This window comes from Phyllobates terribilis, unplaced genomic scaffold (assembly GCF_046119375.1).
Source record: "Phyllobates terribilis strain yellow unplaced genomic scaffold, ASM4611937v1 Scaffold_12__6_contigs__length_324123572, whole genome shotgun sequence".
NCBI classification, from domain to species: domain Eukaryota; kingdom Metazoa; phylum Chordata; class Amphibia; order Anura; family Dendrobatidae; genus Phyllobates; species Phyllobates terribilis.
Window position 1 is genome coordinate 281179377 of NW_027362772.1, and position 17041 is coordinate 281196417.

At 46.5% G+C, this 17041-nt stretch overlaps 1 protein-coding gene across 1 annotated transcript in view; it reads right to left on the bottom strand.

Annotated features, from left to right (window-relative positions):
• Nucleotides 1-17041, bottom strand: part of RNF214 (ring finger protein 214) — a 35585-nt gene that overhangs the window by 17221 nt on the left and 1323 nt on the right. Inside the window, exons 3-12 of the mRNA XM_073657104.1 lie at nt 15319-15378; nt 14159-14299; nt 7083-7222; nt 6033-6101; nt 4345-4441; nt 3943-4031; nt 2877-2967; nt 2376-2474; nt 1664-1890; nt 1198-1339 (exon numbers count right to left, since the gene is read on the bottom strand). Of these exons, the coding sequence (XP_073513205.1) occupies nt 1198-1339; nt 1664-1890; nt 2376-2474; nt 2877-2967; nt 3943-4031; nt 4345-4441; nt 6033-6101; nt 7083-7222; nt 14159-14299; nt 15319-15378 (1155 nt within the window). The remainder of the gene's footprint in view (nt 1-1197; nt 1340-1663; nt 1891-2375; nt 2475-2876; nt 2968-3942; nt 4032-4344; nt 4442-6032; nt 6102-7082; nt 7223-14158; nt 14300-15318; nt 15379-17041) is intronic.

A 17041-nucleotide genomic window follows, 5' to 3' on the forward strand; every position in this document is an offset into this window, starting at 1 on the left:
AGAATGTGGATACAATAGAATACAGCGCATTTAGAATACAGCGTTCTAGAATGCGGATACAATAGAATACAGCGTTCTAGAATGTGGACACAATAGAATACAGCGTTCTAGAATGCGGATACAATAGAATACAGCGCATTTAGAATACAGCGTTCTAGAATGTGGATACAATAGAATACAACGCATTTAGAATACAGCGTTCTAGAATGTGGATACAATAGAATACAGCGCATTTAGAATACAGCGTTCTAGAATGTGGATACAATAGAATACAGCGTTCTAGAATGCGGATACAATAGAATACAGCGTTCTAGAATGTGGATACAATAGAATACAACGCATTTAGAATACAGCGTTCTAGCATGCAGATACAATAGAATACAGCGCATTTAGAATACAGCGTTCTAGAATGTGGACACAATAGAATACAGCGTTCTAGAATGTGGATACAATAGAATACAGCGCATTTAGAATACAGCGTTCTAGAATGTGGATACAATAGAATACAGCGTTCTAGAATGTGGATACAATAGAATACAGCGCATTTAGAATACAGCGTTCTAGCATGCGGTATATGAGGGTGTACAGGAGCTGCTCCTACTTTATATGGGAGAAACCTGGTGACAGGTTCCCTTGAACAGCTAAATTGTAAATTTGCTTGTTTTTACAATTGGTCCGTTGCGCACACAGTCAGAAAATATGTTTTTGTGTGTACATACCCCAAGGATGACTCTTCCCAGAATGCAAACCACTGGAGATACTGGACAAGCAGGGAATGCTGTGAGATATGAGCTCAGCAGAATTCCATGTGAATGTAGTTTGTCTACGATACAAACTCCGCAGAAGGCAGCAGCCTCCTCTGTGTCTCGCCGTGCCATATAGCAGCACACCGTCGTCTATTTGTTAGTGACCGTGCAAAGCTGTCCCACTGAATTGCATGCAATATGCTGCTACCAACTAGATGGTGCAATGTCCGCATAGAAGATGCTGCAGCGCTTGTCCGAGAGGTGGGAGTGCGCAAATCGTGCTCCAGGTATCCACCAAAGCGAAACCAGGAGCCGATTAAGACCTTGTCCTCTCCCTAACCCCCTGCCTCCCCAGACCTTTCAGGAGGGAACCCGTAGGGGAACTGCATCCCAAGAAGTCCTTGACGCAGGACAGATGTGCAAGCAGTGACAGCCATATGCCCGCTCTTACCCTGGCTGCTGGGTTTGCAGATTCTTTCAGTTGAAGCTTTTCTGTGTGCGTTTCCACAAGCTGGAACAAGGCCTCCAACGTGAGGCCGGACAGGGTGCCACGCTTCTGCTTAATCTGCTGAAGGATATCGGTTAAGTGCCCCCTAAACAAGAAGAGATCTCAGATAAGGAAAAGTAAAGAAAAAGCAAATCTGCAGGTAGATAATGATAAACCTAATGCTACAACAGATAACAGCAGAGGAGAAGACCCTGGTGGACCTATCTTCCTACAGAGCGTTCATGGCTCAAGATCGAGCTTAAGGCCATTAATAATAATAATGATGATGATAATAATAATAATAATGCTTCAACTTCATAATAATGCTGTAATAAATGCAGGAAGATAAGGACGATATTGGCAAATGAAGGAGCAAACATCTGCAACATCGGGGCGGCTGCATTGAGCCCCGTCAGCAGGGGTCACTTACTTATCGTGTTGTGGGAATCTGGCTTGCAGCTTCTCAAGGATTTTGCTCAGCTTGTCTGTGCCGGCCGGACCTGGACCGTCAGAGGCGCCGGGAGCTGAGGCCGTATTACCAGGGAAAGGTAATGTAGGAAAGGCCATTGGGTGGGAACGCTGGTACGGCTGGGGTCCCGTATCTGCAGGTGGCATCTTAGCAGGGGCAAGAGCGATTCTGTGTAACATGAGGCTGGGCTGGAGGCAAGAGAAGGCGATCACTGGATTTTATATCAATGCAACAAGAAAAGGGATGAACACATGTAAGGTGTAACAAGTCAGGGAGGCTTTGAACACATTCCCTGTAATACCAGAGCTGTCAAATAGAGTGCAAACAAATGACCATACCCTCTTTAAAAATGGTTCCCAACGTCCGGCATTTCAGCAGTTGTAAAACTACAACTCCTAGCATTTTTCTAAACAGTTAAATAAACAGTATAAGGATGCATAATAGCAAATGATAAACAGGGGCCCGTGGCGACGGTAACTGCTCTTCTCCTGAATGCTTTCATCCAGGCGCAAATAGCAAAATGGCTGCAAAAAGACAAATGTCCAGCTAGTCTGATGCGTTCTCCCGCACTGCTGATCTAAGGGGAAAATGAACTAAACAGCGGCTATAAAATCAATTTATTCTGTACTCGAACTCCAGACGAGGAGAGACGGTGCGGAGAGAAGCGACTTACATCAGAGGGCGGAGGAGTCAGGTCTGGCGCCATTATGGAGGGTAAGCTGCTCAGCCGGGTGCCGTTCTTCACCTGTTTAATTTGCTTCTCAAATTGCTCCTAAAAGGAACAGAAATAAGAAATAATGAAGAATCTTCTTATTGTATTTCTGGTAACGCAAGTTTTACTTTAAATGCCTGCACTTATCCCTGCGCCATTATTCAATCACTTATGGTCCCTTTATATACGAGAGCAGACACCATTGGTAAATTGAAAACTTATAGGGTGATGTTTAGTATAGAAATCCCATATTAAAACACCCTGAATTACTAGAGGGGGACCCTGCTAAGGACAATCGTATCTTGGCCAAGAGTCGTTTGTTGCTTCCAGTGCGTAGACGGCTGAGCGGACGCCATATAATGGTTCATTTCCCCCTTTTGATGAAAAAAATGGATATCTGCATCCAGTTGTGAAACGTTAACTCCCGGCATTCACCGTTGATTGAGAGAAGCCTTTGCCTACCTGGAGATTTGCCTTCATTTGCTGGATACCGGCGAGCCGGGCCTCCCACCTCTGCTTCAGCGTAATCCACTCCAAATTAGGAGGCGCCACCCTGATAAGAGATTATAATAAATAATATGAACTTAGCAATTATAATAAATATATATAAAGTTACCAGGTGATTGCGGGGTGCCATGACAGTCGAGGGTCAGCTGTGAAAGCTAGCGTTTGGCTGGCGTTTATAGGAGATTCTTATTTTAGTTGATGCACTGATATGGACAGTACAAGCGATCAGATGATCGCAGCTTCAAGTCCCCTAAGGGGACTATTAAATACAGTAAAAAAAAATAAGTTTTTAAAAATATGAAAGAAAAAAAAAAAAAGTCACCCCCATTTTGCTCCATTAAAAAAATGAAACAATTTAAAAAAAAACAAAAAAAAACACATATTTGGTATCATTGTGTTCGTAAAAGTCCAATCTATTAAAACATAAAAAAGTAATCCAATCAATAAGCATCATAATGAGAAAAAAAAAGTGCTCGAATTATTTAATTTTTGGCCGCCGAAATAAAATGCAATAAGAGGCGATCAAAACATTGTATCTGCCCCAAAATGGTATCAGTAAAAACATCAGGTCAGCGTGCAAAAAATAAGCCCTCACCCGGCACCATATCTCGAAAATGTAAAGCGTTATGAGTCTCGGAAAATGGTGACACATGCAAAAATTTTTATTTATTTTTTTTTACAAAATTCCTGAATTTTTTTTTTCACCACTTAAATAAAAATAAAACTCTACATGTCTGGTACCTGCATACTTGTACTGACCTAGAGAATCATATTACCAGGTCAGTTTTACCATATAGTGATCATGATAAATAAAAAAAATAAAAAAAACATAATTGTGAAAAAAAGCCATCATAGGAGTACGATGACAGAAAGATAAAAGTGATGGCTCTTGGAAGGAGGGATAGAAAAAACAAAAGCGCAAAATTGGCAGAAGGAAGGAAGGTGTTGGGGGAAATCTCCGTCCTTGGTAAACTTTACGCTACTTTATAGAGTGAGGCGAGACCTGCTGCGTATTCCATACCGGAGATAAGACAAAGTGACTTCTGCCTCCTTTTCGGCCTCCTCTAATGAGATGAGCAATAAGTCTCTTCGACTCTCCAGTGACGAGACCTACGGTGGAGAGGTATATACCATTACTGTAATGCAGCAGACATTTTACCCATCTCTATACTAACACAAAGATTTTACATGGACCAAGGCATTAGAATATTGTTTTTTTTAAATAAAGGAGTAAAAATGGGATTTCAGCAAATGGGGGTTGATTTAACATTGATCTTTCTCCAGGTCAATGTCAGGGAAAGGATGTTCCTGCACCTATAGTACTGGGAGAATGCTAATAAAAGAAATCTTGTCCGCTGAATAGCAGTGGATGGCAAGGTACAGAGCTGAAGAATCTAAACCCATATCCGAGCCTTGGCCATGCCTCAGCTCTTCTCATGTGCTCGATTTGCTCTGTCGCGCTTTGGTTCACTTCACTGTGTTTCTTCTTCAGGTCGGTCAGTTCAGCTTCCCACTCTTTCCTGTGAAACACAAGTCCAATACTATTGTGATGAACACATTCTGAAATCTGACTTTCCTATTACAATACATTAATTTTGGACACGTGTTTATGTGATGGTTTTCCTTGTTCTTAGTGGAATGTGCACATGTAGATTCAGACTGGAAACAGCAAAAGCACAAAGGAAGACACATGGAAACAAGAAGTAAAGAAACACGTGTGAAGCAATCCAGAATGTGTGTTATACCTTAAATTCCTCATGTACCCCTCTTTTACTCTGATGGCAGCTTTACACCACCTAGATAATCTCCCCGCAGATTCATCAAGTGGTCACCATGAATTGTTTCCAATGGACCGGTCGCTTCAGCAAGAGATTCCGCGTGTAATCGCCGGCCTTCAGGAAGTGTTAGCGGCCATCAGGTGTGGTTCGGAGAGTTAGTGTCGGTACACAGCTCCGTACAGTGCTGAGCCCTATTCCACAGCTGTTCTACACTAGAATATAAAGCAAGTAAAGAGACTCAATGGTCCATCATTACTGTAATACATGAAGGTCAGGCAACTGGGAAAATTGCTAGAGCCTTGAAGTCAGGCAACCGGGAAAATTGATAGAACCTTGAAGTCAGGCAACCGGGAAAATTGCTAGAGCCTTGAAGTCAGGCAACAGAGAATATTGCTAGAGCCTTGAAGTCAGGCACCCGAGAAAATTGCTAGAGCCTTGAAGTCAGGAAAGCGGGAAAATTGCTAGAGCCTTGAAATCAGGCAACTGGGAAAATTGCTAGAACCTTGAAGTCAGGCAACCGGGAAAACTGCTAGAACCTTGAAGTCAGGCAACCGGGAAAACTGCTAGAGCCTTGAAATCAGGCAACCGGGAAAATTGCTAGAGCCTTGAAGTCAGGCAACCGGGAAAATTGCTAGAGCCTTGAAGTCAGGCAACCGGGAAAATTGCTAGAGCCTTGAAGTCAGGCAACCGGGAAAATTGCTAGAGCCTTGAAGTCAGGCAACCGGGAAAATTGCTAGAGCCTTGAAGTCAGGCAACCGGGAAAATTGCTAGAGCCTTGAAGTCAGGCAACCGGGAAAATTGCTAGAGCCTTGAAGACATCCTCAAGGGTAGTCATGAAAACCATCAATAGTTAGAATTAAAAAGACCAAGAATTACCTCTGCTGCAAAGGATAAGTTCATCAGAGTTCCCAGCCTCAGAAATCACAACTTGACAGCATCTCAGATAACAGCCCTCATAAATAAAGCACAGAGATATCACAAAATCAACTGACTAGAGGAGACAAAGAAACGGGACTTTAAGGTCTACAGACTGCAAAGAACCCACAACTGAGGACGGCAAACAAGAAGAAGAAATTTGTTTGGACAAAGTAAAACAAGGAGGTGTGACACATTCTGGCTTGTTCCACACGCGTTTCTTTACTCCTCCTTTCTAGATGTCTTTTTTGGTGGTTTTGCTGCCTTCAGTCTAAATCGACAGTATGCACATTCCAGTAAGAAAAACCATCACATGAACAGGTGTCGATAATTTGACAAGTACTGTAAGCTATGGCCATGCAGGCAGTGAGAATTCAGACCCCTTTCCCACTGATAACGTGCACTAACGATCGCTCACCTCTCTGCCGTTTGTTCAGCAAGTAAATCTGTGATTTTATTCTCAATTTCTCTGTGCTCTTTCTCGAGGCTGCAAGAAATTAAAACTGTGAGAGGACGCGGCACCCTTCTGTTTTTTGCACATTGTTAGATGCAGTATTTCCAGAACAGACCTGACGGGCCGCCCCTCCCTCCATCAACATATCTATGCAAGTTTAAAGGAAATGTAGAATAATCCGCCAGCAGCACAGGTATAGAAGAGGAGATAAGGGGAAAGATTCACTACAGGGTCCCTGCTTAACGAGTCCAGTGGGTGGTCCTAGTCTGCTGTACGTCCATGTCTGTATGCAAAGGTGAGACCGCCCACTGGACTCCTTAACCTAGCTATATATTCATTTGCTCAGTTTCTCCTCCTTTAGAACATGCAGATGAGACTGAATGGTTGCTGACCATTCACCAACTTGGTCATATACAGCAGTGAAATTTGCTTCTTTTGCCGCTTATCAGACAAATATTCTCCTCCCTTTGTTTCTTGAACTCATCATCCATTCTGAAAAAAGTCTGAAAACACACGCAGAGACCTGTGCTGCTGAATTGTTTTATTTCACTTTAGAGCTGGATTCCCATCTACACTGCTCAGTACTGCTATATAATGTCCTCCATGCTGCTGTTACTTCTGAACATGTGGTAAAGAGAAACAGGGGAGCAGGAATCCCTCATGGCTATGTGTTTTATTCCTCATGTATACACAGACAGTACCTCTTCTTAACTGTTTATTTCACCCCAGAGCTGGAATCACAGCTATATTGCTCAGTACCATTGTATACAGTGTTCCATGTTGCTGCTTTTTCCGAATATGTATTACGTAGAGAGAACAGGAATCTCTCGTGTCTGTGTGTGATATGCATGGGAGAAAAATTGTGGGCATAAATGTACTCCAAAGTTTTTTTTATTACCCATTTCTTTTTTACAGATTTATAGCCTGTTTAGAAATGACCAGACGATCCCTTATGGCCACATGTTACAGGATATTCAGCCTTTTATTTTTTTTCACTCCTAGAGATGACAATACCTCTTATTCTTCCTTTGCAGTTTCAGCAGATCAGCGCCCAGATCCTGCTCCTTCTGGACGTGTTCCCGTTGCTCTTTCTCTATTTTCTTTTTAGTCTCTCGGTTCTTAGTTACGAGTTCTTCAATGTGTTTTAGATATATCTAACAGGCAATAAAGATTCAGTAAACGACTGCAAGAGAATCTCTAATCCCAGCATCAAAGAAATGTCCGAAACACATTCCCGTAGTTCTCTGTATATACAAAGTGTTACACACCTGTCACGGATCCGTGCTTTGCTTTCTTCACCCGGTCCGCTAGACTCTCTTGTGCTCCACGTTGGGCTTTGAAAGTAGCCCGGTGTGCTCCCATGTGTTGCATTTCCTGGGCCTATATACGGCCTCCCAAGACACACACCAGGGACTTGGCATTAAGACTTGCTAGTAACTCTTTTAGTTGTCTGTGCACAGTACCTGTCAGTAGTTTCCTGGTCCCCAGTAACCCGACTACCTGTCAGTGGTCCCCAGGACTTCCCCTGTTAGTCTGCAGCTTCCAGTAACCCTGCTACCTGTCAGTGGTCCACAGAACTTCCCCTGTTAGTCTGCAGCTTCCAGTATACCTGCTACCTGTCAGTGTGTCACGGGTGTGTTGCCACGAAGATCGTCACGATTACACAGCCTGACTTCTCGCAGCTGAGTTTTTGGTGCTTTGTGTTTTTCGGCAGTGAGGGAGTTAACTCTCTCTCTCTCTGTGCTAGACGAGGTCCAGCCTCGCCCAGCTGCAATCAATGCTGCTGTAGTGGGACTCCTTCAAATGCCTGCCGGTCTGTTAGGGAAGTGTCGGTGAAAGCATTTCATACAGAGCGGATCGTGGTGTTTTGGAGTTCTGAGCTAAGTGTATTTGGTGTGATTTTTCCCTTCCTCGCTTTATCATTTATCTCCTTTCCCGTTGGTGTTCCCTCTGTTGTTGTGAGTAGTTTTTGTATGCAAGGTGGTTTTTGGTTTGACCCTTGTACTGTCTCGTTCGTTTAAGTACTGAGTGTTGGCATATTATTTCCTGTCCCCTATTGTTGTGATCGGGGTCCTTCTCAGGACTAGATTACTGAGGTGCAGGGATCCTCAGGAGGTAGGGGTTACGCTGGTGGCCTGGACCTCTGTACCTTTAACAGTACCTCCAGGTAGAGGGATTAGTCAGGGCCCCAGCTTAGGGTCAGCTTAGGCCCCTGACCTCCAGTACGCAGAGACAGCGTGACATTTTCACCGACCAACTAAGATTCTCTCCAGCTACCATGGATCCAGTAGCCAGTCTAGCTCGGCAGTTGCAGAGTTTGTCCATGGAGCTGGCGGACGTTAGGTCTAAGGTTTTATATCCCCAGGAGCAAGCCGGACCAGAACCTAAAGTAGCTCTCCCTGACAGGTTCACTGGGGGGCGGGACAAGTTTTTTTGTTTTCCGGGAGGCATGCAAGTTGTACTTTCGGCTGCGGCCTCGGTCATCGGGGAGTGAAGAACAAAGGGTGGGAATAGTCATCTCGCTCCTACAAGGGGACCCACAATCTTGGGCGTTCTCTCTTCCCCCGGGCTCCCCGGCTCTCCAGTCAGTGGATAGGTTTTTTGCAGCTCTGGGTCTCGTATATGATGACCCGGATCGGATCTCCCTTGCTGAATCTAAGTTACGTAGGATCCAGCAGGGAGATCGTCCGGCGGAGGAATTCTGTTCGGAGTTCCGTAGGTGGGCCACGGACACCCAGTGGAATGACCCGGCTCTTAGGAGCCAGTTTTGTCAAGGTTTATCCGACAAATTAAAGGATGTGTTGGCACAGTATGACTCTCCCGCGTCACTGGAAGCCGCTATGGCCCTTGCTATTCGCATTGACAGACGGCTTCGGGAGAGGTGCGGGATAACTCCACCCCCTGTGATGACTCCACCTCCTACAAGGTCCCCTCATATGGTGGTTCCCCTGGTCAGTCCAGAGGAGCCTATGCAATTAGGAGGGACATCATTTCAGAGGAGGGGACCGGTGGTGCGCCATAAGACAGGAAGGTGTTTTTTCTGCGGGAGAAAGGGACATTTTATTGGGGGGTGTCCATCCCGTCCCTTGCAGAGTGAAGAGTCGTCGGAAAACTGTTGATCCCAGGTTGTGTGGTGGACGGCAATCTGGGAGTAGGTATTTCGTCCCTAGGTTCGTCTCAGTTTCTCGCACCGGCGGAGGTGGTGGTGGGTACGAGAACTGAGAGGATATCTGTTCTTCTGGATAGTGGGGCCGGGGCTAATCTGGTGGACGCTCGGTTTGCCCGGGTTCAAGGTATGCGATTGAGTGAGTTGGCTAAACCCATCCCCATATTCTCGATCGATGCCAGGCCTCTCTGTCAGGGAAGTTTTTTGCAAGCTGTGCATAACGTAAAACTTCAAGTGGGGGCGATACATAAAGAACTGTTGTCTTGCTACGTGTTGGAGGGTCTTCCTACTCCTATAGTGTTGGGCCTTCCTTGGTTAACTAAGCATAACCCGGTTATTAATTGGCAATCCAGAGAGATAAGCCAATGGAGTAAATTCTGTAATAAAAACTGCATGAATACGGTCATCGGTGCGGTTACTCCTTGGGTCTTGCCTCCATTTCTGGCGGACTTTGAGGATGTATTCTCGGAGAAAGGGTGTCAGGAACTACCTCCTCATCGCGAGTATGACTGTTCTGTAAAACTGCTCCCTGAGGCCAAGTTACCTAAAGCTAGGTTGTATAACCTTTCTGGTCCTGAGAGGCAGGCCATGAAGGATTATATTTCAGAAAGTCTGGCTAAGGGGCATATTAGACCTTCATCTTCACCGGTGGCCGCGGGGTTCTTCTTTGTTAAGAAGAAAGATGGAGGCCTACGCCCTTGCCTGGATTTCCGTGAACTTAATCGGATTACGGTCCGAGATCCGTATCCGCTCCCTCTTATTCCCGATCTCTTTAATCAGATCGTGGGCGCCAAATGGTTCTCTAAGTTGGATCTCAGGGGGGCGTACAATCTGATTAGGATGAAGGAGGGGGATGAGTGGAAGACGGCGTTTAACACTCCGGAGGGGCATTATGAGAACCTTGTCATGCCATTCGGTCTGACTAATGCCCCGGCGGTGTTCCAACACTTTGTTAATGACATTTTTCGCCGCCTGGTGGGACAGTTTGTTGTCATATATCTGGATGATATCTTAATTTACTCGCCGGATCTGGTGTCTCATCAGGAGCACGTTAGGCAGGTGTTACAGATCTTGCGGGATAATAAACTGTATGCCAAATGGGAAAAGTGTGTGTTCGCCGTACAGGAACTCCAGTTTTTAGGCTTCCTGGTTTCAGCGTCCGGTTTTCGTATGGACCCTGGGAAAGTGCGGGCAGTTCTTGAGTGGGATCGGCCAGAGAATCTTAAGGCACTACAACGTTTCCTGGGGTTTGCTAATTATTACCGGAAGTTCATTCGTAATTTCTCTTCCATGGTTAAGCCTCTCACAGACATGACTAAAAAGGGGACGGATTTTTCTAGGTGGTCTGACAAGGCTTGTCAAGCATTCTCCTCCTTGAAAAAAATGTTTTGCCTCGGCACCCATACTCATTCAACCTGATGCGTCACAGCCGTTCATCGTAGAGGTAGACGCTTCCGAGGTAGGGGTGGGAGCAGTGTTGTCACAAGGTTCGTCCCCTGGTAAGTGGCATCCGTGCGCCTTTTTCTCTAAAAAATTGTCGTCCGCTGAGAGGAATTACGATGTCGGCAATAGGGAACTCTTGGCCATTAAGTTAGCTTTTGAGGAGTGGCGCCATTTTTTAGAGGGGGCAGTCCATCCGGTCACCGTCATCACCGATCACAAGAACCTGCTATATCTGGAGTCCGCAAAACGTCTGAATCCCAGACAAGCTAGGTGGTCATTGTTTTTTACCAGGTTTAATTTTGTCGTTACATATCGTCCTGGGTCAAAAAATGTAAAGGCGGATGCCTTATCTCGTAGTTTCCCTGGGGCCGGGAATACGGACGACCCCGGTTCCTATCCTTCAGGAGGGGGTGGTGGTTTCGGCAGTATGCTCTGAGCTTGAGGAGGAGGTATTGGAGGCTCAGGGGGACGCCCCTGTTGGACCTCCGGGGAGACTGTTTGTTCCAGATCAGCTACGACAAAAGGTGATCGAGGCACACCATAACTCAGCTTTGGCAGGACACCCGGGGAGTAAAGCAACGGTGGATCTCCTCTCGCGTCGGTTTTGGTGGCCTAACTTACATAAGGAGGTGGTAACTTTTGTCGCGTCCTGTGGGGTTTGTGCGCGCTCACATACCCGTCCGTCTGGGGCCCTCTTACCTTTGAAGATCCCGGAGCGTCCTTGGACTCATCTGTCTATGGACTTTATTACGGACCTCCCGCCGTCTTCGGGTAAAACGGTCATACTCGTTGTAGTGGACAGGTTCAGCAAGATGGCACATTTTATCGCTCTTCCTAATGCTAAAACTCTTGCGCAGGTGTTCATTGGGGAGATTGTGAGGCTTCACGGGGTACCCTCCGAGGTGGTGTCAGATCGGGGGTCTCAGTTTGTGTCCAAATTCTGGAAGGCGTTTTGTATACGGCGGGGGATGCATTTGTCGTTCTCATCGGCTTTTCATCCTCAGACCAATGGTCAGATGGAACGTATGAACCAGAGCTTGGAGACATATCTCCGGTGTTTTGTGTCAGAGAACCAGGAGGACTGGGCTTCTTTCTTACCTCTGGCAGAGTTTGCTCTTAATAATAGGCGGAGCGAGTCCACTGGTAAGTCCCCGTTTTTTGGGGCATATGGTTTTCACCCCCAGTTTTGTACTTTCAGTAGGGGGGGGCTCTTCGGGGGTTCCTGAGGAGGAACGATTTTCCTCATCACTCGCTTCAGTATGGAGAGGGGTACTGAATAATCTGAATACTATGGGGAACCGATACAAACGTATGGCTGATAGGAGGAGAGTGTCTGGTCCGGACCTAAGTGTGAACGATCGAGTATGGTTGTCTACCGGGAATATAAAACTTAAGGTTCCCTCCTGGAAACTGGGTCCCAGGTTCATCGGGCCGTACAGGATCAGTTCTATAATTAATCCGGTGGCATTCCGTCTTGACCTCCCCCCTACGTTTAAAATTCACAACGTGTTCCACAGATCGTTGCTTAAGAGGTATGTGGCGCCGGTGGTACCGTCACCTTTACCTCCCCCTCCAGTGGTGGTCAATGGTAACTTGGAGTTCCAGGTATCGAGGGTCATCGATTCACGCTTTAATCGCTGGTCCCTTCAGTACCTGGTTCATTGGAAGGGGTATGGTCCTGAGGAGAGGATGTGGGTTCCTGCGTCGGATATTAACGCAGACCGATTAGTTCGGGCCTTCCACACGACTCACCCGGATAAACCTGGCCCTCAGGGTCCGGAGGCCCCTCGTAGAAGGGGGGGTACTGTCACGGGTGTGTTGCCACGAAGATCGTCACGATTACACAGCCTGACTTCTCGCAGCTGAGTTTTTGGTGCTTTGTGTTTTTCGGCAGTGAGGGAGTTAACTCTCTCTCTCTCTGTGCTAGATGAGGTCCAGCCTCGCCCAGCTGCAATCAATGCTGCTGTAGTGGGACTCCTTCAAATGCCTGCCGGTCTGTTAGGGAAGTGTTGGTGAAAGCATTTCATGCAGACTAACAGAGCGGATCGTGGTATTTGGAGTTCTGAGCTAAGTGTATTTGGTGTGATTTTTCCCTTCCTCGCTTTATCATTTATCTCCTTTCCCGTTGGTGTTCCCTCTGTTGTTGTGAGTAGTTTTTGTATGCAAGGTGGTTTTTGGTTTTACCCTTGTACTGAGTGTTGGCATATTATTTCCTGTCCCCTATTGTTGTGATCGGGGTCCTTCTCAGGACTAGATTACTGAGGTGCAGGGATCCTCAGGAGGTAGGGGTTACGCTGGTGGCCTGGACCTCTGTACCTTTAACAGTACCTCCAGGTAGAGGGATTAGTCAGGGCCCCAGCTTAGGGTCAGCTTAGGCCCCTGACCTCCAGTACGCAGAGACAGCGTGACACAGTGGTCCCCAGGACTTCACCTGTTCGTTTGCAGCTTCCAGTATACCTGCTACCTGTCAGTGGTCCCCAGGACATATCCTGTTAGTCGGCAGCATCCAGTAACCCTGCTTAATGTCCACCTGCGTCTTCTAGGACATCTCCCATCCGCTTGTGGCTTCAAGGAATTTATTAAGCTTGGGCTTAGAATATCCCCATCACCCAGTAAGCCTGCGCTATGTAACACACAGTCTTTTATATCTTTATATGGTGAAGGGAAGCTGTATTCGCTCTGTGCAATATGTGGAGGACATAGTGATGGCGCTGGCAGAGAACCTCTGCGGAGTAACTAAGGGTTTTACCAAGCTTGGTCAGCAATCACAGCATTACTAGGGGGAGCTACGGCAAACGGGTATTGAAGGGAATGCAGTTACCCTGGATGAGCAGAAGAGGTTATTTCTGCTGAGCACTTAACAGCAAAACAGATAAAGAAAAAATTGTGGAACTGAAATATATATTTGTTTTTTGTTTTTTTTGCATTGCCATGATCCCCCCCCCCAAAAAATACAGAAAATGAAAGGGGTTGTCGATACTGATTATCTATCCTTATGTGGGTGCTGGATCCCACCGTTCAGCTATCAGCAAATGTCAGGGCGGCTACAAATCAAACCCCATACACTGTATTAATTACAGTTTTGGGGACCTATTAACAGGAGGGACCCTTGTGTCGGACCCCCACTGATAATGACTTATCTTTTATGAGAGGTTATTATCATGTTCCTGGACAGACCCTCTAAATACTGTGTAAATAATAACCCAGTAATGTTTAATCACAGGGGTCTGACCTCTGGTTTGCCTTGTTGGTCATTTGTAAGGTGGGCTTCCTCAACACTGTGGGGTTGGGGGGGGGGGTTCCTCAACACTGTACGGGTGTGTGTGTGTGTGGGGGGGGGTCTTCCTCAACACTGTGGGGGTGGGGGGCAGTTTTTTTCTGGGTACCATTGAGAAATCTCACAAACAACGTCATTAGAAGGACACGACGATTAGCCTTCAGCCTCCACTGCACAGGACGTCCCTTTTCGGCCCCTTCATACCTTCCATCTCTGTGCTTCCTCCTCAGCTTGCTGCCGTTGTTGTTTTATCTTCACCTGCAGCTGTTTCTCGGCCTGGGTCTGTCTGTCCAGCACATCCTGGTACGTCTCTGTCAGCTGTTCTCTGTGGCCCACCAGCAGCTTCTGCGGGAGGATTGTGACACCTTAATGGTGGTTTTCCAGGACATTAATATGGACTTATCTTTAGTATAGGCCATCAATACCAGATCAGTGGGGGGGCGGGGGTTCACATCCTAAGACCCCCACTAACCAGCTGTTTGAAGGAGCATTGCAGTGCTGTAATGGTCGTGAATGGTACGGCGGGCTGTCTCCTATTTGCTTTGGGAGAGGGCTTACAGTACTAATCACAACCAAGCGATCGGACGATCGCAGCTTCAAGTCACCCAAGGGGACTATTAAAAAAAGTGAAAAAAAAAAAGTTTTCAAAAATAAATAATAAAAAAAATTTTTTACATCACCTCCCTTTTGCTTCATTAAAAAAAAACCCACATAATTTGGTATCGCTGCGTTCAGAAAAGTCCGATCTAACAAAATATGAAGTAAATGAATCTGATTGGTAAACGGCGTAACGAGAAAGAATTAAAAAGCCAGAATTAGGGTTTTTTTTTTTTTTTGGTCACTGCAACATTGTAATAACTGGGGATCAAAAAATGTAGCTACCCCAAGATGGTATCAAGACAAACATCAGCTCGGCGTGCAAAATATAAGCCCTCACTCGGCCCCAGATCATGAAAACAGGAGACGCTACAGATCTCGGAAAATGGCGACAAACGCAAAAAAAAATTTTCAGACATTTGGGAATCTTTTTTCAGCACTTAAATAATACACTATAGATGTTTGGTATCTGCGACCTGGAGAATAATAATGGCAGGTCAGTTTTAGCACTTAGTGAACACCCAAAAAACAATTTTGGAATTCAACTTTTTTTTTGGCAATTTCACCGCACTTGGGAATTCTTTTTTCCATTTTGTGGTACACTATATGGTAAAATCAATGGCGTCTTTCAAAAGTACAACTCGTCCCGCAAAGAACACGCCCTCACACGGCCCTATTGATGGAAAAATAAAAAACAGCTATGGCTCTGAAAAACGAGAATTGCCCGGGGGTAAAGGGGTTAATATAAACTTTTTATCTTCACTCACCAGGAGCTTCTCTGTGTCCGTGTCTGTGATGGTTTCTGCATCTCGCTTCTCGTACTCTGTCTGCAGGGATGGAGCAGAAGAAAAACTCAAATACTAACAGTAGAGCGGCTCTGACACTAGAGGGCGTCACATAACCAGGCTGTATGGCGGCTCGTTAGATTCTAGGAGCCTGGTGTAATGCGCAGACGTATTCTGGTGCACTGTACCTGTTCCTGGAAAGCCTGCGATCAAATGGTCCTATTATGAGCACACAGGTGACCCAGCACTATGGAAGCAAGTCCTGGTCCGACCACAGGACTAATGACCCAAACCAACAGCTTTATAGATCCCCCGCGTACTAGAAGGGACCACTGACTAGAATTCTAAGTGTTGAGACAAAAATTATGATGTCAGACTTGAGCAAAAAAAAAAAAAAAAGTATGCTGCCCAGTTCATTAGTGCTCCGGCCCTACATGGCAGCTGGACCAGGGTGGTCTTCACTTCTGTGACCGACATATTGGGCAGCGCCAGCATTACTAGGCACGGTGGTGCGGTGACCAGGCAGCGCAAATCTTTTTCATGTCTCACTGCAAAATCGCATTTAGTGTTTGTCACTGGGGTCATATTGCAGCACGGCGGCTCAGCGGTTAGCACTATATACGGAGGCGGCTCAGCGGTTAGCACTATATACGGAGGCGGCTCAGCGGTTAGCACTATATACGGCGGCGGCTCAGCGGTTAGCACTATATACGGAGGCGGCTCAGCGGTTAGCACTATATACGGAGGCGGCTCAGCGGTTAGCACTATATACGGAGGCGGCTCAGCGGTTAGCACTATATACGGCGGCGGCTCAGCGGTTAGCACTATATACGGCGGCGGCTCAGCGGTTAGCACTATATACGGAGGCGGCTCAGCGGTTAGCACTATATACGGCGGCTCAGCGGTTAGCACTATATACGGCGGCGGCTCAGCGGTTAGCACTATATACGGCGGCGGCTCAGCGGTTAGCACTATATATACACGGTGGCTCAGCGGCTAGTACTATACACGGTGGCTCATCAGCTAGTACTATACACGGTGGCTCAGCAGCTAGTACTATACACGGTGGCTCAGCAGCTAGTACTATACACGGTGGCTCAGCAGCTAGTACTATACACGGTGGCTCAGCAGCTAGTACTATACACGGTGGCTCAGCAGCTAGTACTATACACGGTGGCTCAGCAGCTAGTACTATACACGGTGGCTCAGCAGCTAGTACTATACACGGTGGCTCAGCAGCTAGTACTATACACGGTGGCTCAGCAGCTAGTACTATACACGGTGGCTCAGCAGCTAGTACTATACACGGTGGCTCAGCAGCTAGTACTATACACGGTGGCTCAGCAGCTAGTACTATACACGGTGGCTCAGCAGCTAGTACTATACACGGTGGCTCAGCAGCTAGTACTATACACGGTGGTTAATGGGTAGCATTATATACAGTGGCTCAGTGGTTACTACTATATACAGTGGCAAAGTGCTTACCACTACATATGGTGGCTCAGTGGTTAGCACCATATATGGTGGCTCAGTGGTTAGCACCATATATGGTGGCTCAGTGGCTAGCACCATATATGGTGGCTCAGTGGCTAGCACTGTTGCTTTGCAGCGCTGGGGTCCTGGATTCAAATCCCACCAAAGACAACATCTTATGTTCCCCCCGTCTTGCGTGGGTTTCATCCCACATGCCAAAGACATGCTGGTG